We start from the raw sequence: 23,476 nt of genomic DNA, 5'->3' as shown, positions 1-23,476 counted from the left end.
TCTTCCTTGGACTCTTATGTACCCAACTCAATCAACATTACTGGGAAAGTCACAAAGATGACTGAAGATGATGTTAATAGTTAGGGATGAAAAAACAGGTTAGCAGCTAGCACCTGGCTCTGCTGTAAATGATACTGAGATGACCATAACCCATATATACCCCACCTAACAAAACAGGAATACACTGCTGACTGCCCTCAACCGGACAAGGAAGGCTGCTTTTGTTTGTGAGCAAGGGTTTTAATGCAGCCCACTGCACAAGCAACTGAAATTTCTCCTTATGTTATCTGGCCACTGCACAGTTGCAGAGGTAGGACAACTGTGGGGTAGAGTGCCCTCAGTTTACTATTTGGTTTGAGAAGCAAGCAAGCAGTTTGTCTGCACCAAATGGAAATGGCACCATTTCCATTTGAAAAGAACATCTCTTCAGCTCCCTCTCCAGAGCTGCAGCATTGCTCAACAACACAGGGTATGAGAGTGCATAACTCATCAGAAGAGACAGTACATCTTGATTAGAGGCTTTTAATTGATGAAAGCACATTAGGTAGATAAGATGTACACATTTTAAGCCCACCACATCTTGAAAGATTGGAATGGACTCTCACTAGATCAGTGAAAGACTTTTCGTAGATATCTTGACTTTATACCCTCCAAGAAGAGTAAAGGTAGAAGGAGGGTGCCACCTTCTGAAAAAAACATACAGAGTTAGCAAGGTAGCAGAAGCAGCTACCGGACATGGCAGCTTATGCTTACACTGAGGACACCAGGTTCAGAGAAAGGGCTTGCATCTGCAATTGCAAGTCTAAAAGAAAATTCTTTAGTGATTCTAGGCTCACATGGGAGTTTAGTTTACGGGAACAAAACACCTTCTTGAAAGCCATAATCATTATCAATTTTCCTGCCATCATCACTATAATACAGAGGCTACAGCCACCAATTCCTAAAAAATAAAGTCTTCAACAAAAAATATCATAAATAATTTAATTAAAAACCCCTTTAGATAGAAGGGCAAACACTGGAATCTTTTCCCATTGCCTTCTGGTTTCTAAACCTTTGTAATACTCTTTTGGCATGCCTTCCAGCTTTTCCTTCTGACCACAAAAACTACATACGCAATTTTGTTTCCAAGTAAATTTCACCGTAGGGTGCTAAAACCAAGTTAAGAAAAACACCATCACTAAGCAAGACTCACAGGTAACACCTGAAGGGTATCAACACAGTAGACCACCACCACCAGACAGCACTGGAAGGTTACTCTGTGGCTTCCTTAGTCTCTGTGGCTGCCCTGCTCAGCTGGGGGAGCTGAGCCAGCACACATTGGTATAACTGGGAAACGCAGGGACTGGGCTGAACAAGCTGCTGCTTGTTTGTAGGTATTTGCTGTAGTCACTGTGACAAGGAACAGGGACCCAAACAAAGCGACATTGGAACTGAACAAGAAAACAAATCTAAGGAGCATGAAGACACAATGGTCAAGCCAGAGTCCCGCAAGCACAAGGAGCCATTCTCCATTCATGGGGAAACCAACTATCATTGCAGAAAGGACACATTTTAGCTATCTGTCCAGCAGCTTTTTGCCCATGAAACAGTTAAAGCAAGCCCACCTCCTCAGGTGCTGTGATTCACACTACCTCTGATCGGACACCACTCGGTGAACCTCCAGGGCTCAGCACATCAGCACAATGCAATGGGGAGCTCACATCAGACTCACAGCAAATAGCACGACTGGGTTATGCATCCTCAACTACTCGTAAATCCAAGCTAGACATTGGGAAATTCTCTTCTGCACTGACTTCACGAATACAGAACATAACCCGCTACATGGGTTATGCATATGTTGCAGATAGGTTTAATTTAAATGAGTACAATTCATTTGTATTCATTGGAAGGCTTAGAAAGTTGCATCTCTACTTCTTCTAAATTCTCAATTTAAGAAATGTACTGGCTATTTGAAGTATATGCTAATGCTGAGCAGTATTAAAAAAAAGAAAAAAGTACTGCTTTTACAGTTTGCCCAGGCTTTGGACACAGAAGTGAAAGTTGCATACATGTAAAAGTGCCTCTTCTTCCCACCTCAGGTCTTCCCTTTCAGCAAAACAAGTATTTTCAATATTGATTCCAAGAGAGAAAAAAAAAGCATAAACAGAAACCCACAGAGCGTTTACAAAAAGTCAGCCAAAAGAAAAAAAATCTGCTCTGAGGTATCCTACAAAACACAGGAGAGTGCTCTAACTTTCTGTCATAAAAAAAGTATGGTTTTTGATATCTATTAAGATACAGTAAGAATAATTCTATGATTTAATCTTACGCCCTTTGGAAATCCCGGCTCTTCCCACTATTGCATTACAGTGCATATGCAGCAAGTCATTCATCTCCAGTGGCACAGTGTATTTTCCAGCTTTATTAGTTTCTCGTGCCGTTTGACTTACACAAGTGAGAATACACACTACCTGCATTCTACAGTGTATTATTTGAGGACCCGTGGCCACGTAATCAAATACTGTTTCATAAGCAGACAAGCACAACACTGCCAACACAAGGCTGATGGACTATTTTTAATACCAGTATTTCATAGTCTGAGACCTTCACTAGACATTGTATGTGATCTTAAATGTCTGTTGGGCCAGTTTGTGGAATTCCTGGATTTTAATATGAAGAGAGGGGAATACCACACCAAGACCACATCCCTGAACATATGATGATGCAAGAAGTGTTTTCTTAATATTCACCAAACAAAGCAGAGACCTCCAAGTCCTGTCCAAAAAGGAAGGATTTTTCTACCCTAATGCAGTTTGCAAGGTAGTGAGGTCTGCCATTGCATCGTTCCTCCCAAAGGAGCTTCGCAGGACCCTTGCCTACCTCATGGAGCTCTGCATAAGGTGTGGGGAATGTGCTCTGCTTCACAAATGACCGAAGTATCACATGGGCAGACAAGAATGACCGCTGCCTACCCCTTTCATACAGCTCATACCCAAACGGAAAGATGAGAAAACAGCCCTCACCTACTTCAGGAGTCGGGAGTACATAGCAGTAGGGGCTGGAGCCTTATGGAGATGTAATCCCAAGCACACCTTTGGGTGAACAAGATCAGCCAGCCAGTGAGGCTGCTCATAGGGACAGCAGCTGGGAGCTTGTGGCTGGAATTAGGCTGGCTTACAGATGTACCCATGCTGCAAATGCTGCAGCTCTATTAACTTGACTTCACTCCCCACTAAACCAGACTGGAGGAGGGGAGCAGGGCAACAGCTGAAAGATTTACACCCAGACTCCACATCACGCGCTGTAAATCCCAGCAGAGGACAAACCTTCGTAACTGTGCTATGCCTGCATCTCGGCCTCAGCTCCTACATCGTGTTCTGCCAATGCAGCCCAGAACCTGGGAGCAGCAAGTACATGCATAGCGTAGCCACTGCTGGACGAGGCAGGCCCTTAAATCCAAAGAGGACAGGCAAGCCTTGGAGCCTATTTCCCTTAGGAGCCTCTATTAAGAATCCAGTTTGAAATGACAATTCCTGCCCTTGCAGGAGACAGTAACTCACAGTGCCTAACAGGACATAAGCATCCCATCCTCACCCTTTGTAACCCTACCATACTTTGCTCAGGGCTCAGTCAGGTTCTCCACAGATAGAGACTCCACAGCCTCTCAGGCAACCCATTCCAGTTGTCGACTGCACTCACAATTAGAAAAAAAAAATTTTAAAAAAATGTTCAGATGGAATTTCCAGTGTTTCAGCTTTTGCCCTTTGCCTCTTGTCCTGTCACTCTTGCCCAGTCACCTACTGAGAACAACCCAGCTCCCCTTTCTTCATTCCCTCTCATCAGGTATTTATACACATTGATGAGATCCCCCTGAGCCTTCTCTGCTCCAGGCTGAACACTCCCAGCCCTCTCAGCCTCTCCTCATAGGAGAGATGCTCCAGTTCCTTCATCATCTTTGTGGCTCTGCACTGGACTTGCTCCAGTAAGCCCATACCTTTCTTGTACTGGGAAGACCAGAACTGGACACAGTAGTCCAGGTGTGAAAGCTTTGCAGCTTTGTAACTGCCTAAGGCAAATCTCTAGAGCATTACTCCCCCACCTTTTACAAGACAAAGCCACCTCTGTAAGCTTCCTGGACAAGCCCAACAGTTAAACTTCTCATACAGTGACTCATTAGTGTTCTATTCATGCACATTTTAACCCTGACACCCTCCTGCTAGCCTTAACATCCATTGCTGAATCTAGCCAAAAGATTTAGCATTTTCATTTCCTGTGAAAGGAAAGCTAATTAAGACCATGGCTGCAGATGCAATAATGCAGCTGAAAAATTTTGCAAGCTGGACCCAGTCAAGGCCCTACTCAGTACAGGCCTCCTGCTGCCGCTCCACATCCCAGTTTGAGCTCCTGCTGCTCCTCACCCAGGGTGGCTGGAATGTCCCTGAGCAAGAGCTACTGCCCTTATGTGCACAGGGTTACAAATTGCCTCCTCTTTGCTGTTCAACACTGATACTTGCTTCTCCCTCCTTAACCTATAGGTGAATACACTGAGCATATCTTTTTTGAGATCTCAAGGCTCTTCCAGATTAGATGCTTTACTAGTCTGAGCAGTCAAGTTTCCTTTAAGGAAGGGGAGGGGGGGAAAGAAAAGAAAAGAGAAAAAAAGAAAGAGACCCACCTATGAATCCAAGGCTATTAGATTTTTACTTAACTAACAATAAGCAATGCCAAGATTAATTCATCCTGTTAAGGACTGATCATCTATTTTCAGGCAGCCCTGGTGTTGCGGCAACTGCCATTCCGGATGCCTGCAGGGTCTGCTCAGGTAACCAAAGACTTTTGCGAGTTTTAGCTTCCCCCATATAGTTAATATACAACTACTGAAAGGCCTCTTGATTTTGCAATGACGTGCTATATGCCCACAGCAGTAATCATCTCCATTTTACAGATGCTGAGACTCAAGTGTGCAAAAAGAGGCAGAGGGGTGCAAGCAACATGTTCAGAGCTTAACTGGGGACAAACAGTGACCAAGACATTCAAAGCCTGAGATCTGCTCCCTGTACAGTTTCTACTGCGTGACCCTCAGAAACATCAGATTAAGAGGGATGGTGTCATAAAGCCTGCAGGCCACAGCACACAGCTCTGTCACCCTCCTGCTGCAGTACCGAATCGCCAAGGAGTTGCCTCATTTGCAAGTACTTGGGGTGCATTCCCACCCACCCCCCTGCCCTCAAGTCGCATTCCTCTGACTCTTTCCAACAGTTGCCCAACAATGCTTCTGCTCCCCAGATGACAGATCTGTAGTCTCTCTTCTGGGCAGCGCTCAAGGATCCTGCTCTCCTCCTCTTTGATGCTCTGCTGATATCTCACCCTAGCCCATTTTTTCAAACCCTGGTGGTCCTCAAAGCTTCAGTCTTTGCAAACAGACCTCAAAGCAATTTTGTTCATGCAATTACATGAATTCTGATCCCAAGGTTGTTATAAAATTAGTGGAAATGACCTCCCCAAGATGATACCTCCACCTAGCCTAATCTTTGATCCTGATGACCAAAGCTTGTGCAAGACGAGTCTTGGAGGATACTAAGTGCATGGCTTACCTATGCCTCTTGTACCCTTATGCCAGAGAAGGGCTGCAGCATTTCCCTGGGGGTATCAAAGGGCAACAGCTGCCGCAGAGCAAACATTCAGGACTAGGATTTCTGCTCTGCATCTAGGCCAGTATCAGGAGACAAATCCTGCAGCCCACATCCTACTACAAGAAAGGATTAATCACTGTGCCTGTGGCACCTCTTCACCACAAAGGCAAAGGTGCAGGCCACTTACACATTTGGTGCCCACCACGGTATAAGGCTCAATCATTCAGCACCTCTCAAAGGGATATTGCTGTAAATCACAGGATCCCAGAATGGTTGAGGTTGGAAAGGACCTCTGGAGATCATCTGGTCCAACGCCACTGCTCAAGCAGGGTCACCTAGAGCCTGTTGCCCAGTCAGGTTTTGGATATCTCCATGGATGGAGACTCCACAACCTCTCTGGGAGACCTGTTATGGTGTTTGACCATCATCAGCAAAAAAAAAAAAAAAAAAAAAAAAAAGTTTCCCATCTATCCCAGAGAAGGGCAAGGGAAGGGAAACAAGAGCTTTGGTGATTAACGCTTTGATAGGGAGAAGCCTGAAAAGGGAAAGAAGGTCCCTTCCCTCTGCTGCGATCCAGCAGTTAGACCCCTCATTTGGTTTCCCTCTCTCCACAAAACTGAGCTGACCATACACCATCTACAACATTTACTCAGCTTTGCCGTCATTTCCATTCTCTTATAATATTGCTAGTGTTATACTACTAAGAAATAGGAGGAGGGAGGCAAGATTCTCAAGACTCAATATTCTTTAAAATCTAAGCACTTACTCTCATTTCTTATCCACGTGAAAACTGGTATACGCTATATTACCACCATACATGACTTCTCTCCACCTTCCCTGTGTTCAGTGCTCTGTATTTGCTCCCTGTAACAGCTGGTTAGAGCTCCTTTGCCCTGTTCCCATGAAAGCCCATGTTCAGGTGCCTTGAGCTCCTTTAGGTCTGATAATATCTGGGGCAGCATCCAGCTGCATCAAGGCAGGGCCACCTCTGGCCTAAGTATGGACTCACAGGTGTGATCCCATTACACTTCTTTCATCCCTCTCACCTTTCTCTCTGCACTCTCCACAGGCAAAGCTGCTTCCCAGGCCACATTCAAATAGGGTGCTTCAGACAGAGAGGGACACGAGAAAGTCAGAAGCAAAATTTACAGAGTAGCTCATTAAGAAGATCCCAGTGTACTTTGAATTTCACCTCAATATATTAACAATTCACTTGCAGTGAATACCTCTGCTCTTCCTACATTTGCACATAGCCCAGATCATTCAGGAGCATCACACCACCTAACCCCATCAAAATCTTTATAATAAAAGCCCAGGAAAAAACCCAGAGTGATTAAGAAGTTGGACAGATGGCAACTGAGGTTCCAGTCCATCTAGTTATTTACCCTGCCGCCATCACCACAGTAACACAGGGCCTCTCGTGGGCAGATCCTGCACTTCCAGTGGAGGGGCCAGATCCCAGTCCCAGGATGCAGCTCCACTCTCCCCTCACAGGTCTCAGGGATACAGCAGCAGATCTCAGCAGCGCAAAGCTTTGGTTGATGGGCCTCTGCCTGACATAATAGCTATTCCTCCAAAACACAGCAGTAAAACAGGTGGGATTCGCCTGTGGGCCAAACCTGCTCAAGAAGTTCCCAACTAACAGTCCCTCCAGATCCTCCCCACCACTTGCAAATGAGCTTGGGGATATCAGAGCAACAAAGTTCAGCAGAATCTAGGTACAATTATGAGGAAGCTTAGGAAAGTGGAGAAAGGATTAACATTTAACTGCAAACAGGGCTTCTCATTTGCTGTCAATCACTCTCTGATTTTGTGTTACAGAGTGGAAGGAACCCTAATTAGTGCCTTGGAGAAAGACATTTTGCCTGGAAGGGTGAACTTCCTAGCAGAAGTATCACAAGGGACAGGCATAACAATGTAGCACCTATGAACTGATGTTTGTGCTTTTTCAGGCCTTCTTCCAATTAACTTACCTTAACCTTTTAATCCATGTTTTGCTTCTAGATTCTGTTGTCTCGATACAGACAATATACATATTTTCATGCAACAGATTTAATGAATTCACCACTGAGCCAGTGCTAGTAGTACCATCTTTCCCGTTGAAAGTCAGCATTTGGCGTTTGCCTCAAGGGCGTCATTGCCAGCAAAATATTTTTAGAAGAGTGGAAAAAAAGCAGGAGGTGAAGGAAAAAAAAGGTGATTTATTTAGTTCAAACATCATTGTCCCTCCACGCCTTTCCAAAGATTATTTGATTTTAAGAAGAAGCAGTTCTGACATGAGAACCCCTCCCTGCTACAGAACCACTGCTCCCATCACATACACCCCTCCCTCCCAACACAGAAATAAGATCCTAACTATGTTGCATGTAGAGACAAGAGGAACTCCAGCTAAAAAGCACAGCTTTTATTTAAAATAATAATAATCCCACACACTAGAACAAAAGACTATGAGTGTCCTCTGCATCCACCCCTACTCACTTAGCATTGGTGACATGAGGAGGAAGTTTTGCCTGGACAGTAAGAGGGTCAACCAGGCTGCCATCACTCCTGCAACGCCACCACTGCTGAGGGACTTCACTTGGGAGCAGACCGTTTCCAGCATGGCAGAAAACTAGTTGCACCTCTCCCTTCCCCTTCCTTGTACACACACACAGAAGGAGGCTGTCTATATTGGTACTATAATATGGTGCTAGATTTCATCTGTACCTTCCAAGCTGAAATTCTCGCCTCCTGCAGATACAGGTTTGAGGTGGGACAGTCCAGGCTGGATCTTGGGAAACAACCTCGTGTACCAAACGCTCCCTTTGACAGCCAGGCCCTGCACTAAAGTTTGTCAGCAATAACCATACTGCTGCCTTTTGCATTGCAGGGCTGAGGCAGGGTCAGGACTGCTTTAGAGACTTATGCTCCTCACATTCCTTCCCATTGCCAAGCCTCTGCCATGTGCATCTCTATTCACCAGCCAAGCTCATGACGGTTTTGTTTCTCAGATGACTGACCTTGAACTTTTTTCTGTATTTCAAGGTGGACAGAGCAGTTAAAGAGCTGAATAAAGAGAGAGCTCTCGGCACTATACAAAAACGTGTTAGACCAGGAAAGACAAATATTTGTATTTCAGTTCTATCACCACCCTGGAGATAGGGGGAGGGGGAAAAAAAAAAAAGAAAGAAAGAAAAAAGTGCATCTGAATTCCATTCTCTAGATGGGAACAGGCAGAAGGAGCCAGTCCCAAATTCACACAGCTGAACAAGACCAACATGACTGCAAACATTAAGCAAAATAAACTAGGCTCTTGTTGACACGAAAGAGTCCTTGGACTGATTAAGTCTGCATTTCCCACAGAGATTACACATCAGCTTAAGACTGCAGGGATGTGAATTTAAGGGCAGGCAGGAGGTTGCAACAACAGTTTCTGCTGCAAGCAAAGGTTTTCAAGAGCTTTACTGTGGATTCCTTTCCACCACCTCATGCTAAGCAAAACCTTCAAATCACACCAGGGCTTCGCAATGTTCTCCACTGCACCCACACGCAATCTGCTTCTTGCGAGACCGTTGGGGATTATCGGTCCACGCTGCAACAGCACACGGTCGTGGGCCTGACAAGGCACCAAGCCAAGGCAATGGGCAGGGAACACATCCGGCAAGCAAACACATAGGCTGCTAGTCACAATGGAAGGTCTCAGCACAGGATCCGTCTACAAAAGCCACTGAATTGCTGCTGTCTGCTGTTGCACAAGAAAGAGGTGCTTCATTTTTATATAAACCCTGAAATTAAGTAAAGTAGGATTCAGCCGGATGGGCTAGAGCAATTGAGGCAGTGAATGAAGCACCTACCTGTCAGCGCCGAACTTGGCTGCTCTTCCCACTGCCAACCCACTGCTGAGACCCTGAAGGAAAATAGTTATGAGACAGAGTGACAGGTGTTACAGAACCTCTTTCCTGCCCTCTTATGAGATATGAGCACCACTCCTGTCTGACAACAAAACAAGTGGAGCTCAGAGGAACATTCCCTTTCAGCCCTTCTCTGTCTGACTTTGTGCCCTAATGTCAATAAGTCTTAATTGCCAAAAGCAATCTGTCAAATAACCTTGGCCCACAGTTTTCTTCCAGCATTTTTGCCAGGACTATTAAATATCCAAAGCAGCATAAACTAAGCAACAGGCTCTGGGTATGTCAAGCACAGCCTCAGTCACATTAACATAATTGTTCCAGGATTAATATTTTTCATTTAAAAGTTCCACTTTGTGCAAATATGCTGTGTGGACTTACGGTCTGCCATGGACATTCCCATGAGTTCACTTGTTTGCAACAGTATCTGTGCAGCATAAATGGAAGTAAGACAAATACAAAGCATGTTAATATTTATCTTTTTCTTTTTTTGAAATTTTGTCTAACCAATGTCACTAGGAAGTCTCCAGGACAGCCAGAAAGAAAAATCTAGGCGTTGCCATGCTGGATGAAGTAGGTACCTGTTTCTGACCACCCTCAGACTTCAGGAAGATGTTAAAAATAAACAAATCCTTTTTTGAACAGCCAGTTAAGGAACAAACTACTCTTTAATAAATAGCATCTTCCTAACCCACAGCAGCTGGAACTCTGGGCTAGGGCAACCCTTGAAACAAAAGGGTTTATAAACTTTCCAAATCTGCCACCACCCCAAGCTCACGGCAATAACTCCAGAGATTACTGTCACAACACAAATATCTGGTTCTTTCTTGGCTCCCAAGTTCTTCACCTCAGTGACACCTCAGATATGGATTGAATTACATATCCTACATGTTGTCGTCTTTTCTTTTTTTTTTTTTTAAACCATTGTTCATTTGTTTTAAACCACACCGAAGTAGCTATTTCTATGCCCAAAGAAAAACATCAGCATAAAGAAAGTAAGGAAGGCTGTTTCTGAAATCCTTTGTGTTTCTCTAAGTATACACAGCAGGAAATAGTGTTTGCTTATGCAAACGTACTAAACTATACTGTCAAACTGAGCAGATGGCACACCCTTGCAATACAGCTTTTATAGGCTGCACTTTCATTCCCTAAATATCCCCTGAAATAGCAGATGAGGTCTGTATAGGAAAAGCATACCTTCCTACCCAACAACTTCTGCACAAGTTATTTAAGGACATTTCAGCCTCCACTTACAATTCAAATGTTTGTATTATAAATTGCTGCACTGTTCTTGGAAAGAGTTCAAACTGAGGAGAGACATTTTGATGAAGTTACTCTTATTCAGAAAGTGTTTTCTTTTTAAATCTAAACATTTTGGGGGGTGGGGAGGGGGTGGCAGGGGGAACAACAAAACCTGATCACCTCGGATTTTAAACAACAGGACAGCCCAACAAGAAGAGAGTGATTTTAAGATTTAGAACAACATCCAAATTCAAAAGAGATGCTTTAGTTCAATGACAAGTTATTGGGCTTGACAGCATTAGCTTACACATTAGAAATAAAAATAAAATTCTTGCCAGCACCAAGGTCACCAACTGAAGGTCTGCAGGCTACCCTGCAAGAAACCAGAGCAGACCTCTCAGGCTTTTTTCCTAAAGCCTGCAAACTGATAGCCTCCTTCAAGATGTACTCTCTTTTGCCCCTCTAGGTAGGGAAACCCACAAAAACCAACATCCTAGAAAGCCAAAGAATAATTTAAGTTTGAAGGGATCTCAGGTGGGCACATGATCCCATCCCCAGCTCAAAGTGAAGCCACCTCTATACCATTCTTTCACATTTTTGCCAGAGCCAAAGTTTTCAAGACTATGTTTTCTGCTGCAGAAAACAACGGTCAAGCTCATGTTTTCAGCGGTCCCCACACCATTTCTCTCATAGTTTACTTTTGCTTTCTCCTGTAAGCAAGACCTTTTCGTGTGACTCTGGGCAGGGTGAGGAGTGGCCAAGAGACCCCACTGAGAAGCAGCAAGAGCATTCCAAGTGCTGTGTGCTCTACGCTGCCTACACTGTCACCTCCTAGGGTTGGTTGTTTTCTTCAAAAATGATAAATTATATATACGAAAGTTATTCCAAAGGGATTCTGTTGAAACTTGCTTGGCTTCAGACACCATATACTATAACTTGCTTTGATTTTTCTGGATTTGACATTGTGCCTACATTTCTGCCTCATAAGGAATTTAATATTAGGCTCCAGAAATGGTGTGCTGAGGCCCTTCCAGTATCCTGTGGTGAACAGACTAGAGCCAACAACCAAAAAGCAACAGTGTTCAGGCCCTGGAGATCCTGCAATAACAGGAGCTCTGCTGACCTTAGGAGATCTTCTCATTCAAACATCTGTAGTCTTCCCAATTTATTTCTTTTTTACCTGCATCTTTGCGGCTAAAATGGTGGGCTTCCACTCAGCATTAAGGGAAGACAACCTAACCTGTTCCCCCCATTATAGCTCAGGTTCAGCCGCCTCCAAACAAGAGACTAAAGTTTTACTCCATGCATGGTATAGCTGTGGGCTGAAACTTGGGCTGGAGCCAAGACTAACATTATGGAGAAGACGCACAGGAGAGTAAGGCAATACTTTGAGGTAGTTTAGTTCCAGCCTGAAGAGTCCTACACATGAAGCCCAAAAACAGCTCAGAAGCAAGAGGTGAAAAAATTGCTCCTAGAGTTGTTATAACACATGAGTGCTGCTGGAGTGGGACCTACATTCGGCTGTGAAACAGCAGAGAACAGCAAACACAGATTTGACTACTGCCACTTATTAAACCTGGTTGCCCTGTGTAGCAGATAAAGGAGTTTCCCTGCAGCTACGACAGATGGCTTTGGTCTGAGCAAATGACTCATCACACAATCCCAGAGGAACGTAAGGGTGAATTCCTGTTCTGGCTCCTTGCCTAGAGCAAAGCGAGTGCAACTGCCATCCGCACTAAGATATAAGGGACCCATTCACTAGGGGACAGAGGAACCCAAATACTTCACACTCTTTGGGCTGGAAAAGGCACCTGGTCTCTACTAGAAGGTCACAAAGTTTCAGGTATCTAATTGAAAAACTTCTGTTCTTCTTCCTGGTGTTGATTCCCCTCTTCCCTTAGGTCAGTCAACTTTTTCCCATTTGCAATCATGAAAGAAGCAAGGGTAACAATGTTAGCAGCCCTCCATGGTGGCACACAGCCTCTCTCACTCATTCACCGAAGGTAATTTTTTACTCATCACCCCTCAGATAGACTCCACATAGGAAAGAGTCACTCCAGGGCTACACATCCTCACATAGCACAACTGCTTAGCAAAGAAGCCACAGCTTAATCTACTGCCAATCATAGCTTACAGTAAGGCTGGGCCATATGGGAACTCAGACTGGGGCTCTGTTCCTAGTCCTGGGAAGGGAGGAGGAGGAGGAAAATATTACCCACTCTTTCTCCTAAAATAGGTGCAGCTCACTGCTTAGCTTTTGGGCTCATCGCAACCACGATGCACTGCATGAATGTCCAAGAGCTGTGTCTGGATTGCAGCAGCTTTGCCTAGAAATGGAAAGTTGGAAACTTGTTCTCCTGAGAGATACTTGGTTTTCCAAATATAGTCCAGGTATCTCCCAAATCATGCATTCAGCTGACCTGAGCTGCGATTAGGAAGAAGAGCTTTTGTTGTCTCCAACAGTCTTCTTTCTCATGATACTCTCCTGCACCACTTAGAACCTGGTACAGGAAATACTCACATGCACAATATTAGTGGCATTTGTGTTTTCAGCAAATTAACCATTAGCAACTGCCAGAGCTTACAGTGGTGGAAAGAGTCATTCACTTTTAATTCCCTCTGTACTCCCACACACACCTTTTTTTCTTTTTGGAAGCCCTTGTATTATTGCAATTGTGGACCTAAGCAGGTTCTCTCACTTGTCACATAAAGCCTTCTCCAGTCAATGGTAAATCCAGCAGAAACGTTTTACAACTCTTGTTCAGTCTTCTGGGCAGGAACACACTGCACAGGCAGCTCCAGCAAATCAGTTCTCCTTCCTTTCTCCCTCCGAAGTAGGGACATGTGGAACTGGAGATGCTCATAAGTGTGCTTATTTTTTACCCCCATCCTGGATGTCCCCCATTTAAACAATCCTAAAATAAGATAATCCTGTTTGCCCAACTAATTGTTCACCAGACTTCTAATAGTGCACATCTGCCTTTGCTGTTAGAGCATGGGTGCATAGTGACAGGTGCAACAGCTGGCTTTATTATTGTATTTTTTACACTCACGGTTAAACATTAAACAAACAGCTGTGCAGAGAGGAAAATTTCAAAATGCAGCTAGGAGGAGGAAAAGGGAACTAGAAAAGCAATAAGACTACCCCATAACAAATGAAGACTTTCCACCATGAGGAAGGAGTTTGTCACGTCCCTCTGTTCACAGGCCAACTCTAGAAGACCCTTGCAGCAGAGGTGGCTGTGCTTCTCCTCAGCACAGCTTTACTTTTACAGCTCCACCTCAGGAATTAAGGCCTAAATCCTAGTTGCCAAGTACAAAAAAGCCTGACAGCTCTCCTGCCTCAAGACACAAGGTGAAGTGTTTCTGCACAGCACATGGGAGGGTTTTTCCCCCTACACACACACACACAGGAGAGACCTGGCAATGTATACATGCATAAGAGTTCCAGCTAGGTGACTTGGTCAGCATATAAGTACCCTTATTTTCATTTTACACACCCAGGAGTTGCACAGAAGGGAAGTCACTTGCCTGTCTCGAAGTAGCTCTGCTCCAGAGCTCTGAGTTGTACTTTCTTCACCTTGTATACATCTGCTCATGAATAATGTCATAGAACTTGCTTTTCCCCTTCCCTCGTGCATGCATACCTGTATCCCAAGGAGTAAGGAAGATTATGTGGATGAAGAACATCCTCTGAGATCAGGCAAGCACAACACTTTTCAGAAAGTGTAAGTCTCTAAAGCACCAAACAGGAGTAACGGTCTTGTTCCCTCCTTTCTCTCATCCATCATTCAAGCGTTGCTCTATTCAGCTGCATTTTCAGATGTGCCCTGGCAGCCATAGCACGTGAACAACCAGAACATTTACAGAGGACTGATGGGTCACAAGCCAGCCCTCCTGCCTTGTCCTTGGCTCCAAGTTGTCCCTTGCTTTGTAAGCGTGCCCTTACGAGAGAGAGGAGCAGAGGGGGGAAAACAGCAGAATTCACAGCATCAGGAAGACAAATCCCTGTTTCAGAGCCAGATCACTCCAGACCTGACTTTGCTTCAGAGGGAAAGCAATTAAACTCACCCACTGCAGCCCTTCCACATGGAAAATGCTCTTTTTATTCAATTACATTTCCTGTATCTAAGGTTAATGGTCCATGTGGTATCTGCCTCAAGGTATCAGAGGCTTCTGGCTGACCTGCCATCAGCACAGAGACAGGAGGAGACTGAAAAGACCAGGAAGAGCAGAGAGCTCACAAATGGCAGGCAACTGGCATACATTGGCTGACGCTCTACTCGCTAAGAGTTTGAGGCTAAAGATTCCAGTGAAAGGCAAGGACTAGTACACTGAGTTTTTGCAGGACTTGCATTCCTTCAGAAGATCCAACAGCTCCCCAGAAGACAGCATGCCCCAAAGTATCTTCACAACTCTTGCACAAGAAAAACCTGCCCACAAGAGCACAGTCCCAGATTAAAGTCAAGATTTCCACTACCAAGCTTCCAAACCTTGAGCAATCATCATCAACAGGGAGATGCAGGACCACCAGAACAGATCAACTTCTGCCTCTGACAAGAGGAGACCCAGCCATGTTTGCCTCTCATCAGTTCAGGGCTGCAGCTGGGGAGGGGGCTGCACACACCCACAGCCAATTATCACAATTAGGCCAGACACCTTCTTGCAGGCTTCTGCTGGTTCAGCTCAGGAATAGCATCTGTAGCGTTCCCAGTGAGGAATCACAGAATGGTTTGAGTTGGAAGGGACCTTTAAAGATCATCTAGTCCAAACCCCCTGCCCATGGGCAGGGGGACATCTTCACTAGATCAGGTTGCTCAAAGCCACGTCCAACCTGACTTTGAACACTCCCAGTGATGGGGTATCCACAACTTCTCTGGGCAACCTGTTCCAGTATCTCACCACCCTCATCGTAAAAAAATTTCTTCCTTATGTCCAACCCAAACCTACCCTACTTCAGTTTAAAACTGTTGCCCCTTGTCCTGTCACTATAGACCATTGTAAAAAGCCTCTCTTCATCTTTCTCATAAGCCCCCTTTATATATTGAAAGGCCACGATAAGGTCTGCCTGGGGCCTTCTCGTCTCTAGGACCTTCTCTATCCTCAGAACCTGTTCTGGGCATCCCTCGCCTGAAAGCCTCCTAGGACAGTCCATCTTTATTTAAGTGTTTTTTTCTCTTCCAAATTAGTTTTCATAGCAGGAGCTGGTTGCATGGCCCTCTTTAAGCACATTCATGGCAGTGCTCGGAGAGTTCTGCATTAAAAAAATATTAAGCCTCAAACCTGAAGTTTCCCTTCTTAGATATGCTCTTGACCAGCTCAGTATCTCTGCAGAGATTTCACATTCCAGCATACAGGAACATGGAGGTTAGTCCACTAAAGTTTCCACTTAAATGTGGCAGTAGTCTGGACTTGGTGGCTCTTCATAGCCATGGGGATGGCCTAGTGTCTGAAAGTAGCCATCAAGCAGAAGATGCATTTAGATACCTGCAAACACCACCAAGCAGCCGGGTACTCCCTCCCTGCCTCCTCCCACTCCGCTATCACCCTAGTTCTCCAGGAAAGAAAACTTCTTTGTGGAAGGTGTCCATCAAAACACATGGCTTCAAAGAGCACATTAAATTGAAGGAACTAGATTCATTTTAACAGAAGTCAGTATGCATGCTGTCTCTGCTAACAAGCCCCAAACAACATTTGGTCAACAGGCCCTCATCATAATACCCAATACCTGTAGCACCTGAAGAAGCCTAACTTACATCACCACCAGCTTCTACAAGGAGGCTCATGCCCAAAGCGTGCTTTTGACCTCCTGGGTTCAGTGGTGACACCCAACAGTTAAGTAAGTAATGCTGGGCTCAGTTGCATCATAGCCCCGACACACAAGTCCTGCCCCATAAATACCAAGTGAATTTTATTACATAGTGACACACATAATAGAAGAAAGACCAGTCTTTAAAGGTCTGGATCTTTTGGAATTTCAGAGTAAAGCAAAGCAAGGGATGGTTAACACCACCTCCCCCTGCTTTCCCACCTCCCTTTTATCATGCTCTCTACCAACTCCCTTCATATTGAGGCACTAGAAATATAGTGTGGAAAAAGCGATGTTTTCCGTTTTCTCTTGTGCTGTGCAACTGAGGACAGGAGGGAAGATTCATTTGCCTGGTTCACCATCTTTTAGTACATCAGAACATCTTACCCAGCAATTAACACCCAATCCAAACAACGGGGGCAGAGTTTCCAAGGTACCACTTAGCTACTTGAGATAAACACGACATTAAAAAGGGGGGAGGGGGGAAACCCGCAATAGCTAGGCATACATAAATGACAGGTTTCCTTCCCCCAAACAGCCATGGCTTTAGCAGTGCTGCCCCGCAGCCTCCTCACATCACACCTCACCTGTGCAGCCCTGTCTCACCTCCTGGGCTCCGAGGGGAGAGCACCCTGATCCTACAGAAGGGCTCAAGTGTGAAAAATGGTATTTAAAAAGGCTTATTAAGTGTACACCCCCCCCCCCTTTTTTTTAGGTAGTACCATTATCCTCATAATTTCCTTCTAGGCTTTAAACCCATTTTACTGCTAGAAGCGCTGGATACCAAACCCCCGTCCGGGGGGTGCACAAAAGCGCCTGCCCACCCCGTGCCTTCTGGGACGCCGCCACTCTCTCGCCCCACAGCCCCGGGGTGCCCTGGCCGCGCCGGAAAAGCCCGTGAGAGGGCGAGGGGAGCCTGCAGGTGCACCGCGGCTCCCGGGCCCCGCGGCAGCGGGAGGATGCGGGCAGGACCGCGGGCGCGGAGGCAGAGTCCGGCCCGCTCCCGCACAGCGGAGGAGCCGCAGCGGCAGCGCCCCCCCCGCCCCCAGCCACACCGGTGGAGGGAGGGAGGGCGAGGGGGGCACGGTGCATTTCTCCGCCGAAGGGAAGCCGGCGCTCCGGGGGACGCTCCTACCTGCCCGGGCTTGCTGCTGTAGGCGAAGGCGTAGACCCGCTCCGCGCTGATGTTCACGGCGCCCCGGTAGACGCGGCCGAAGGCGCCGGACGCGGGGCTACCCCCGGGGCCGCCGCCCGCCGCCGCTGCTGTTGCCGCCGCCCAGAGCAGGGCGCAGAGCAGAGCCCCGGGGGCTAGGGCCGCCCCCCCGGCCATGGGCTCGTCCCTGCCGCTGCCGGCCCTGCGGGGCAGCCTTATGCCCGCCGGCCGGCCGCCCGGTGCGGCACCCGGACTGTGTCTCCCCGGCAGGGCGGGCGCCGAGGCGCTTTATTTGCTATTTAAATAAATAGCTCGGCGACACGCACAGGCACTGGGGGAGGCGGGGAGGCAGCCCCGGACACCCCCGCCCCTCGACCGGGGGGCGCCGAGCAACTTTCCCCAGGGAAGGACCCTCCGCCGGCCGGCCGGCGGGGAGGGGAGGGGAGGGGAAGGGAAGGGAGGCCGGCGGGCTGGCCGGCCCCGGGGAGGAGGATCTCCTCCCTGTGCCCGGCCCCAAATTCTGAGCCGGCCTTGGCAGACGGTTGTCAGGGAGCTTTTCCCCTTGGGGAGCTGTGCTGTGAGCTTAGGGGCACGCCGGTATCGTCAGGCACATGGGGACGGTGTCCACAGGGCTTCAACACCCCCGGCCCACCGAGTCAGGGGCGTCCTCGCCCCGCGCTCTGCTGGCTTGTTGGAGCAGCAGCTTGCACCTGCAATGCATCTTGCACAGGGCCATCCCCAACCTTTATTTTTGGCTGCTCATAACTTTGGGATAAATGCCCTCGTCTTTTAGTTCAGTCCAAAGGTGTGAAAGGCTGCAGCAAGATGTCATTTTGCTAATTCAAGCATGGCTTCGTGCATCTTAGATTCCTTGAGTCATTCATGAAACTGCTACAAACAATACTGTGATAATCTTAACCTTTTCAGCGCGGTGAGAGCAATACTGTTGGGCTGTGAAAGGGCCAGGGGTCTCTCTCTCACGGCTTATGCCTCCCACGTTCTTCTGTTGAAAACATGTCTGGGAAATCTGTCAGATCCCATGGTGGAGGGATGCACTTTTAAGTCAGAGAAGATAGAGTGTTACTAGAAAGAAACTGGAAAGGTTTTTCAGACTGAGGATGAACTTGTAGGAGCCGCAGTTTTATAAAGCTGGCCTGCAGTCTCCAACTGCAGTGACTCTGGCCACAGAAGCTTTCCAAGTTGTGGGTTTTGTTTTCAAGACTGAGAGATCACTTGTCATCTTTGGAGTATAAGTTGCAAAGCTCAGCAAAATGAGCCAGCGTGCGTTATGCCGTCATTTTGATCTTTGGGCCTTTGTGTGATCTTTGCCAAGAGAAAAAAACAAAACAATTGTCAGTGATTTCTGTGTTCATCTTGAAGCAGGCTGCCGTTCAAGTCACTCTGCCTTTTGTCAGAGTCCCAAGAAGTGGCATTAAGGGAAAAAAAAACCCATTTGAGATCTGCTGGAAGATGGACACTCCAACACAAAGACTTCGCCTTTCAGCCTGGAGTATCATGCCGTACAGACCAGGAGACCTGTGCAACGTCACCTCTGAGCTCTTGTGACTCTGTCTTGCCTCTTAGCGGGACACGGTGTGACCTGTCCTGGGCGACTTCAAGCAGTGCTGGCACTGGGAGACTTGTAGCTTCCCCTCCCCACCCTGTAGAGCCAAGGGCTCCTGAACCCTACAGCTCCTTTCTCACCCACTGCCCTCTGCAGACCCACAGGTCCCTCTGGCAGGGCCGGCAGCCCTCTAGCGTGTGCCGGAGGGAGGAGACTGGGGAGCACATCTTCTCCCAAAGAGGAGAGGCTTCAGGCAACGGGAGGAGGTACGGCAAAGCAAAAGCACGTCAGGGCCATGCCAGGTTGCTCAGAGCAATGTGACAGATGGCACAAGGCCAGTATTCTGCAAACCAAGGTAGCTCTGGCAGCTGCAAATAATTTTTGTGTCATTTGGTGCCATGTGTATTTCAAATCGGGAGATCAGTGTGGTGTCAGTGTGTTGTCGCTCCCTGGTCGTGTTGTGCTCGTGACAAAGAAGTGGGTCTCCGTATAGTCCACACTTTCCAATGCAGAATTATGGATTTCTTAAAGTACTTGCCCCGAATGGATGTACATTTTGGTATGTTACCAAAGACTACACATTTTTTTCCTCGTTTTGAATTTGAGAATTCAAGTTTTCTTTTCAAAGTGTAATACTTTGTTCTTGTCTTTATTGAATTTCATCTCACTCTTTTGAGGCTCTTTCTGCGATTTAGCAATGTTAAACCTTTGTTCAAATCTTTGCCTCCAAAGTGTGGTACTGCCCAACTCGGTGTTATTTGCAGAAGTTTGAAGTCAAAGGTCAGTTCCACCATTCAAGTCACTAATTAAAGTAATCAATCCTAGCAGACAGATCAGATCTCTTAATTTGATATATCTTCCTATTGACATGAAAATATCCACTGCTACAATTTGGGAATTGCTTTTCAGTCACACACCCCTCTCACGTTAATACTATCTGAGACCTATTTGCCTTTGTGAGAGTGGTGTTCAAGGCAATGTCAAAAGCCCTACTGAAGTCAAAATACGTTTCATTTATTCCTTTCAGCACCTACTAAGTCAGTTATCTCAGCAAAGAAATAAATTAGGTTACTTTGACATGATTTGTTCTGGACAAATGCACACTGCCTGTTTCTCATCACTTTATTGTTATTTAGTTGCTTGCACACTGATTGCCGAACAGCTTGTTTCATTATCTTTCCAGATAACAAATGGAGGTTGGCTGATTCATAACTCTTCACTCAGCCCCTTTGATAAAGATGGGTAGCCTGTCTTCCCTTTTCACTTCCACCTGGATCTTGTTCTTGAATGGCAGCGTGTTATTTTGGAAGAAAGAACCAGTCCTTGTAAGAGACGATGCTGATCCAGACAGACCATGGGTTTGGGTCAGTGGAAGTGGTCTGGTATTCTTCTGTGTGCCACAGTACTCTGGCGTGAGGGGACAGCGAGGGCCAGCTGCTCCCTAAGGGACAGGGAGCCGAGTGCCGTAACACGGCCAGTGGAGCGGGGACCTCACTGGCCAGGGCCCCATCCCACAGGATCTGAGCAAGGCGAGCAGGGCAGGCCTGGAGATGGCAGCTGGGGTCAACAGAGAGTCCAGATTGCCGGACAAGTCCACGGTGATGGGACAGGTCTGAGGTCAAACCGGGAACAGAAGTTAGCGGGTCAGGTCTGGTGATGGCAATCGGGGATGGACAGCCCCGTGATCAGCAGGGAAGTCCATAGCAGTGAGGCAGGTCTGAGGTCTGGCCAGGAGGTTGGTCAGCAGGTCTCGGTCGATGGGATACAGGCATGGCTGTCACACAGCTGTAGCTGTAGCTCAGGCAGGGCCAAGCACCGGAGCCTCAGCTGAAATGCAGCTCCCATGGGAAGGGGGAGGTCAGCCCTCGCTGAGGTCTCCCTGCAGCCCTGCCTCCAAGGTCACTGGAGGGAAGGGGGGCAGCCCTCAGCTGCGCTATGTCTAGGTTGGCAGCGAGCCCAGGGTGCCAGACCTCCAGGAAGAGAGATGATGCTCTCAGGGCCCTTGCCTCTGGCTGTGTGGGGGGCACATATTTCCTAACATGGCCCATTTTTCCAGTATAAGCAAAGCCCAGGGTTGTGAGTGTCTCGGGGGAAGGAGGAACTGTGCTGAACCAGAGGCTCACAAGAGTGTGGTTTTGGGTTGGTGGTTTTTTTTTTTTTTTTGCTATAGCACAAAAGTAGAAAATCTTATTGCTGTTGGGGAAAAAAACACAGTAAAGAAATTACATTTCTCCTGGTAACCAGGGCTGCAAAAACATCCAGGATAGAGAAAAGATCTTAATTACAAAGGAATTCCCCAAATCATACTAGCTTGGAAGGGGAAAGAGTATAAATGTATAACAAACCAAATTGTTTGGAAACCTGATGGTTTTAAATCACTGCTGTTTGAATATGTAGTCTCCATCTTATGTAAGCTCCACTGCGAGTTAATAGATGCTGTAGCTGCTCAGCTGGCTTCTGCAGAGATAACGCAACATTTTCAGACTCTGCTGTAAATGCAGTGTGAAGAACAAGACCTGAAAGACAGACAGGCTTTTAAGATGTCTGATAGAACCTGCTCCCCATTTTCTTACAGGTGGCTGAAGTGTTTGAGAATAGGCTGGTTGAATGAGAAGTGTCTCTGGCTTGTATTATATTTGCTTGTATTAGGTATTTGTAATTAATAATTTCTATTTGTAATTAATAATAGCAGAGAAGTTTAAGAGCTTTCAAAGTGGATGATGTGTTGACCTAATTGTGCCTTTATCGCTTTCTTCTTCAGTAGACCTTGTTCTTCAACGCAATTTAAAGCCATGTTAGGAGAGAATTCCAGATGCGCCCTTAATTTATGCTTTTGGGTTCCAAATTTTCAAATAAACAGAGAGTAATGTATCCAGTGCCTTGCCTTGCACATGTGCCTAGGATCAAGGATTTGTTTTACCACAGGCTGAACTCTGATCTTCAGTATCAGGTTGCATATGGTATCTATGTTTAATGCCTAGATGGAAACTTAAGTTCAGGTACAACCTCCAGTATAAAAAAAAAGACTCAGCCACATGTGCAGCACTTCAGCACAGGCAATTGCTGACAGTATTTCTCTGTCACTTTTTTCTCCCCTCATAACTTCAATCTTCTTTTTCTTTCTGTATCACATGCAACGCAGTTCTTTCCCTCAGCACATTACCATCTGCACCTTCACATGAATCTTTTTACAGTGATGTTGGTAAAACCAGAACTAGATTGATGAGGACCTTAAGCACCAGGAAATCTTGGTGAAGAGGAATTTTTCTCTTCAAATAAGGAAGGAGTTTTGAATGAAAGGCTGATAAACCCTATGTCTTCACTTTCCAGTTCCCACAGACAAAATATTAAGCTCACACCGTAATACAAAATGTTAACTCTAACCCTTCAGAGTAATTTACGTCTTGGCTCCACGTATGTAACAGGGAAGTGGAGGATCTGTGGCATTTTGTGGGGCAAGTCTATAGGAAATACATTGCACTCGTGTGTAAGCTAAATGACTCGTTTAAGAACAGCCAGTTGCTTTGTGGAAGCTACAAATTCCTTGTCGGTGGGGAGGTACACCCTTCCTCGGTGGCACAGCTAATGAGATCTGTTTGATAAAACACAGTCAAAGGCCACTCTTTAATTTGATGTCGCCTTAATTTAATAGTTTGCGTGACATTCTGCTCTTAATCACCCATAATAGGATCTGAAATACATTATCGCATGGAAAATTTCCAAAGCTTCCTCAGAGGGACATTAAGAGATGGCTTGGGAGGGTATTTGCAGCGAGGAGGGATATTAATGAAATGAGTGAGAGGGCAAGTTAAGGTGAGAGGTGGGAGACATGGTAGAGTGACATTGCTAGGAGCAGCTCATGTGGATTTTCCCTGTGGAGGATAAAGAGCCCCCTCCGCACAAGGCTGGAGTTGTCAAGGCACTGCCCTACTTCGGGGGCGGGGGGCCCTCTGCACCCCTGAGGTGTCGCCCGGGGGCGGGCAGGGGCAGAGGCTGCTTCCTCACAGAAAACCCTAGAAGAGAGGGAGCCGCAGGCCACCGGCGATACCTACCCGCGTGGAGGCGGCGACGGCGGCGGGAACGTGGCGTGAGGTGCAGGTGAGCGAGGATGAGAGGGGGGTTAACAGGGCGAACGTTTCGGCCGCGGGGGTGGGGGGGGGACCGGGATTCACCGCGGAGGACGGTGATGATTTGGGATGCCCTGAGGGG

General features: G+C 46.7%; 1 protein-coding gene across 2 annotated transcripts in view; it reads right to left on the bottom strand.

Annotated features, from left to right (window-relative positions):
* SIDT1 (SID1 transmembrane family member 1) overlaps positions 1–17,880 on the bottom strand; it is a 47,832-nt gene extending 29,952 nt beyond the window's left edge. The window contains exon 1 of one of the 2 annotated variants that reach the window (XM_050896518.1): positions 17,686–17,880. In XM_050896518.1, coding sequence (XP_050752475.1) covers positions 17,686–17,880 — 195 coding nt within the window. The remainder of the gene's footprint in view (positions 1–17,685) is intronic. The other variant, XM_050896527.1, reaches the window with a different exon arrangement.
* Positions 17,881–23,476: the final 5,596 nt, after the last annotated feature.

The sequence above is a fragment of the Gymnogyps californianus genome, chromosome 1 (assembly GCF_018139145.2).
Source record: "Gymnogyps californianus isolate 813 chromosome 1, ASM1813914v2, whole genome shotgun sequence".
NCBI classification, from domain to species: Eukaryota; Metazoa; Chordata; class Aves; order Accipitriformes; family Cathartidae; genus Gymnogyps; species Gymnogyps californianus.
Note: the sequence above shows the minus strand (reverse complement) of the source record. Positions and strands in the feature narration are given on the sequence as shown.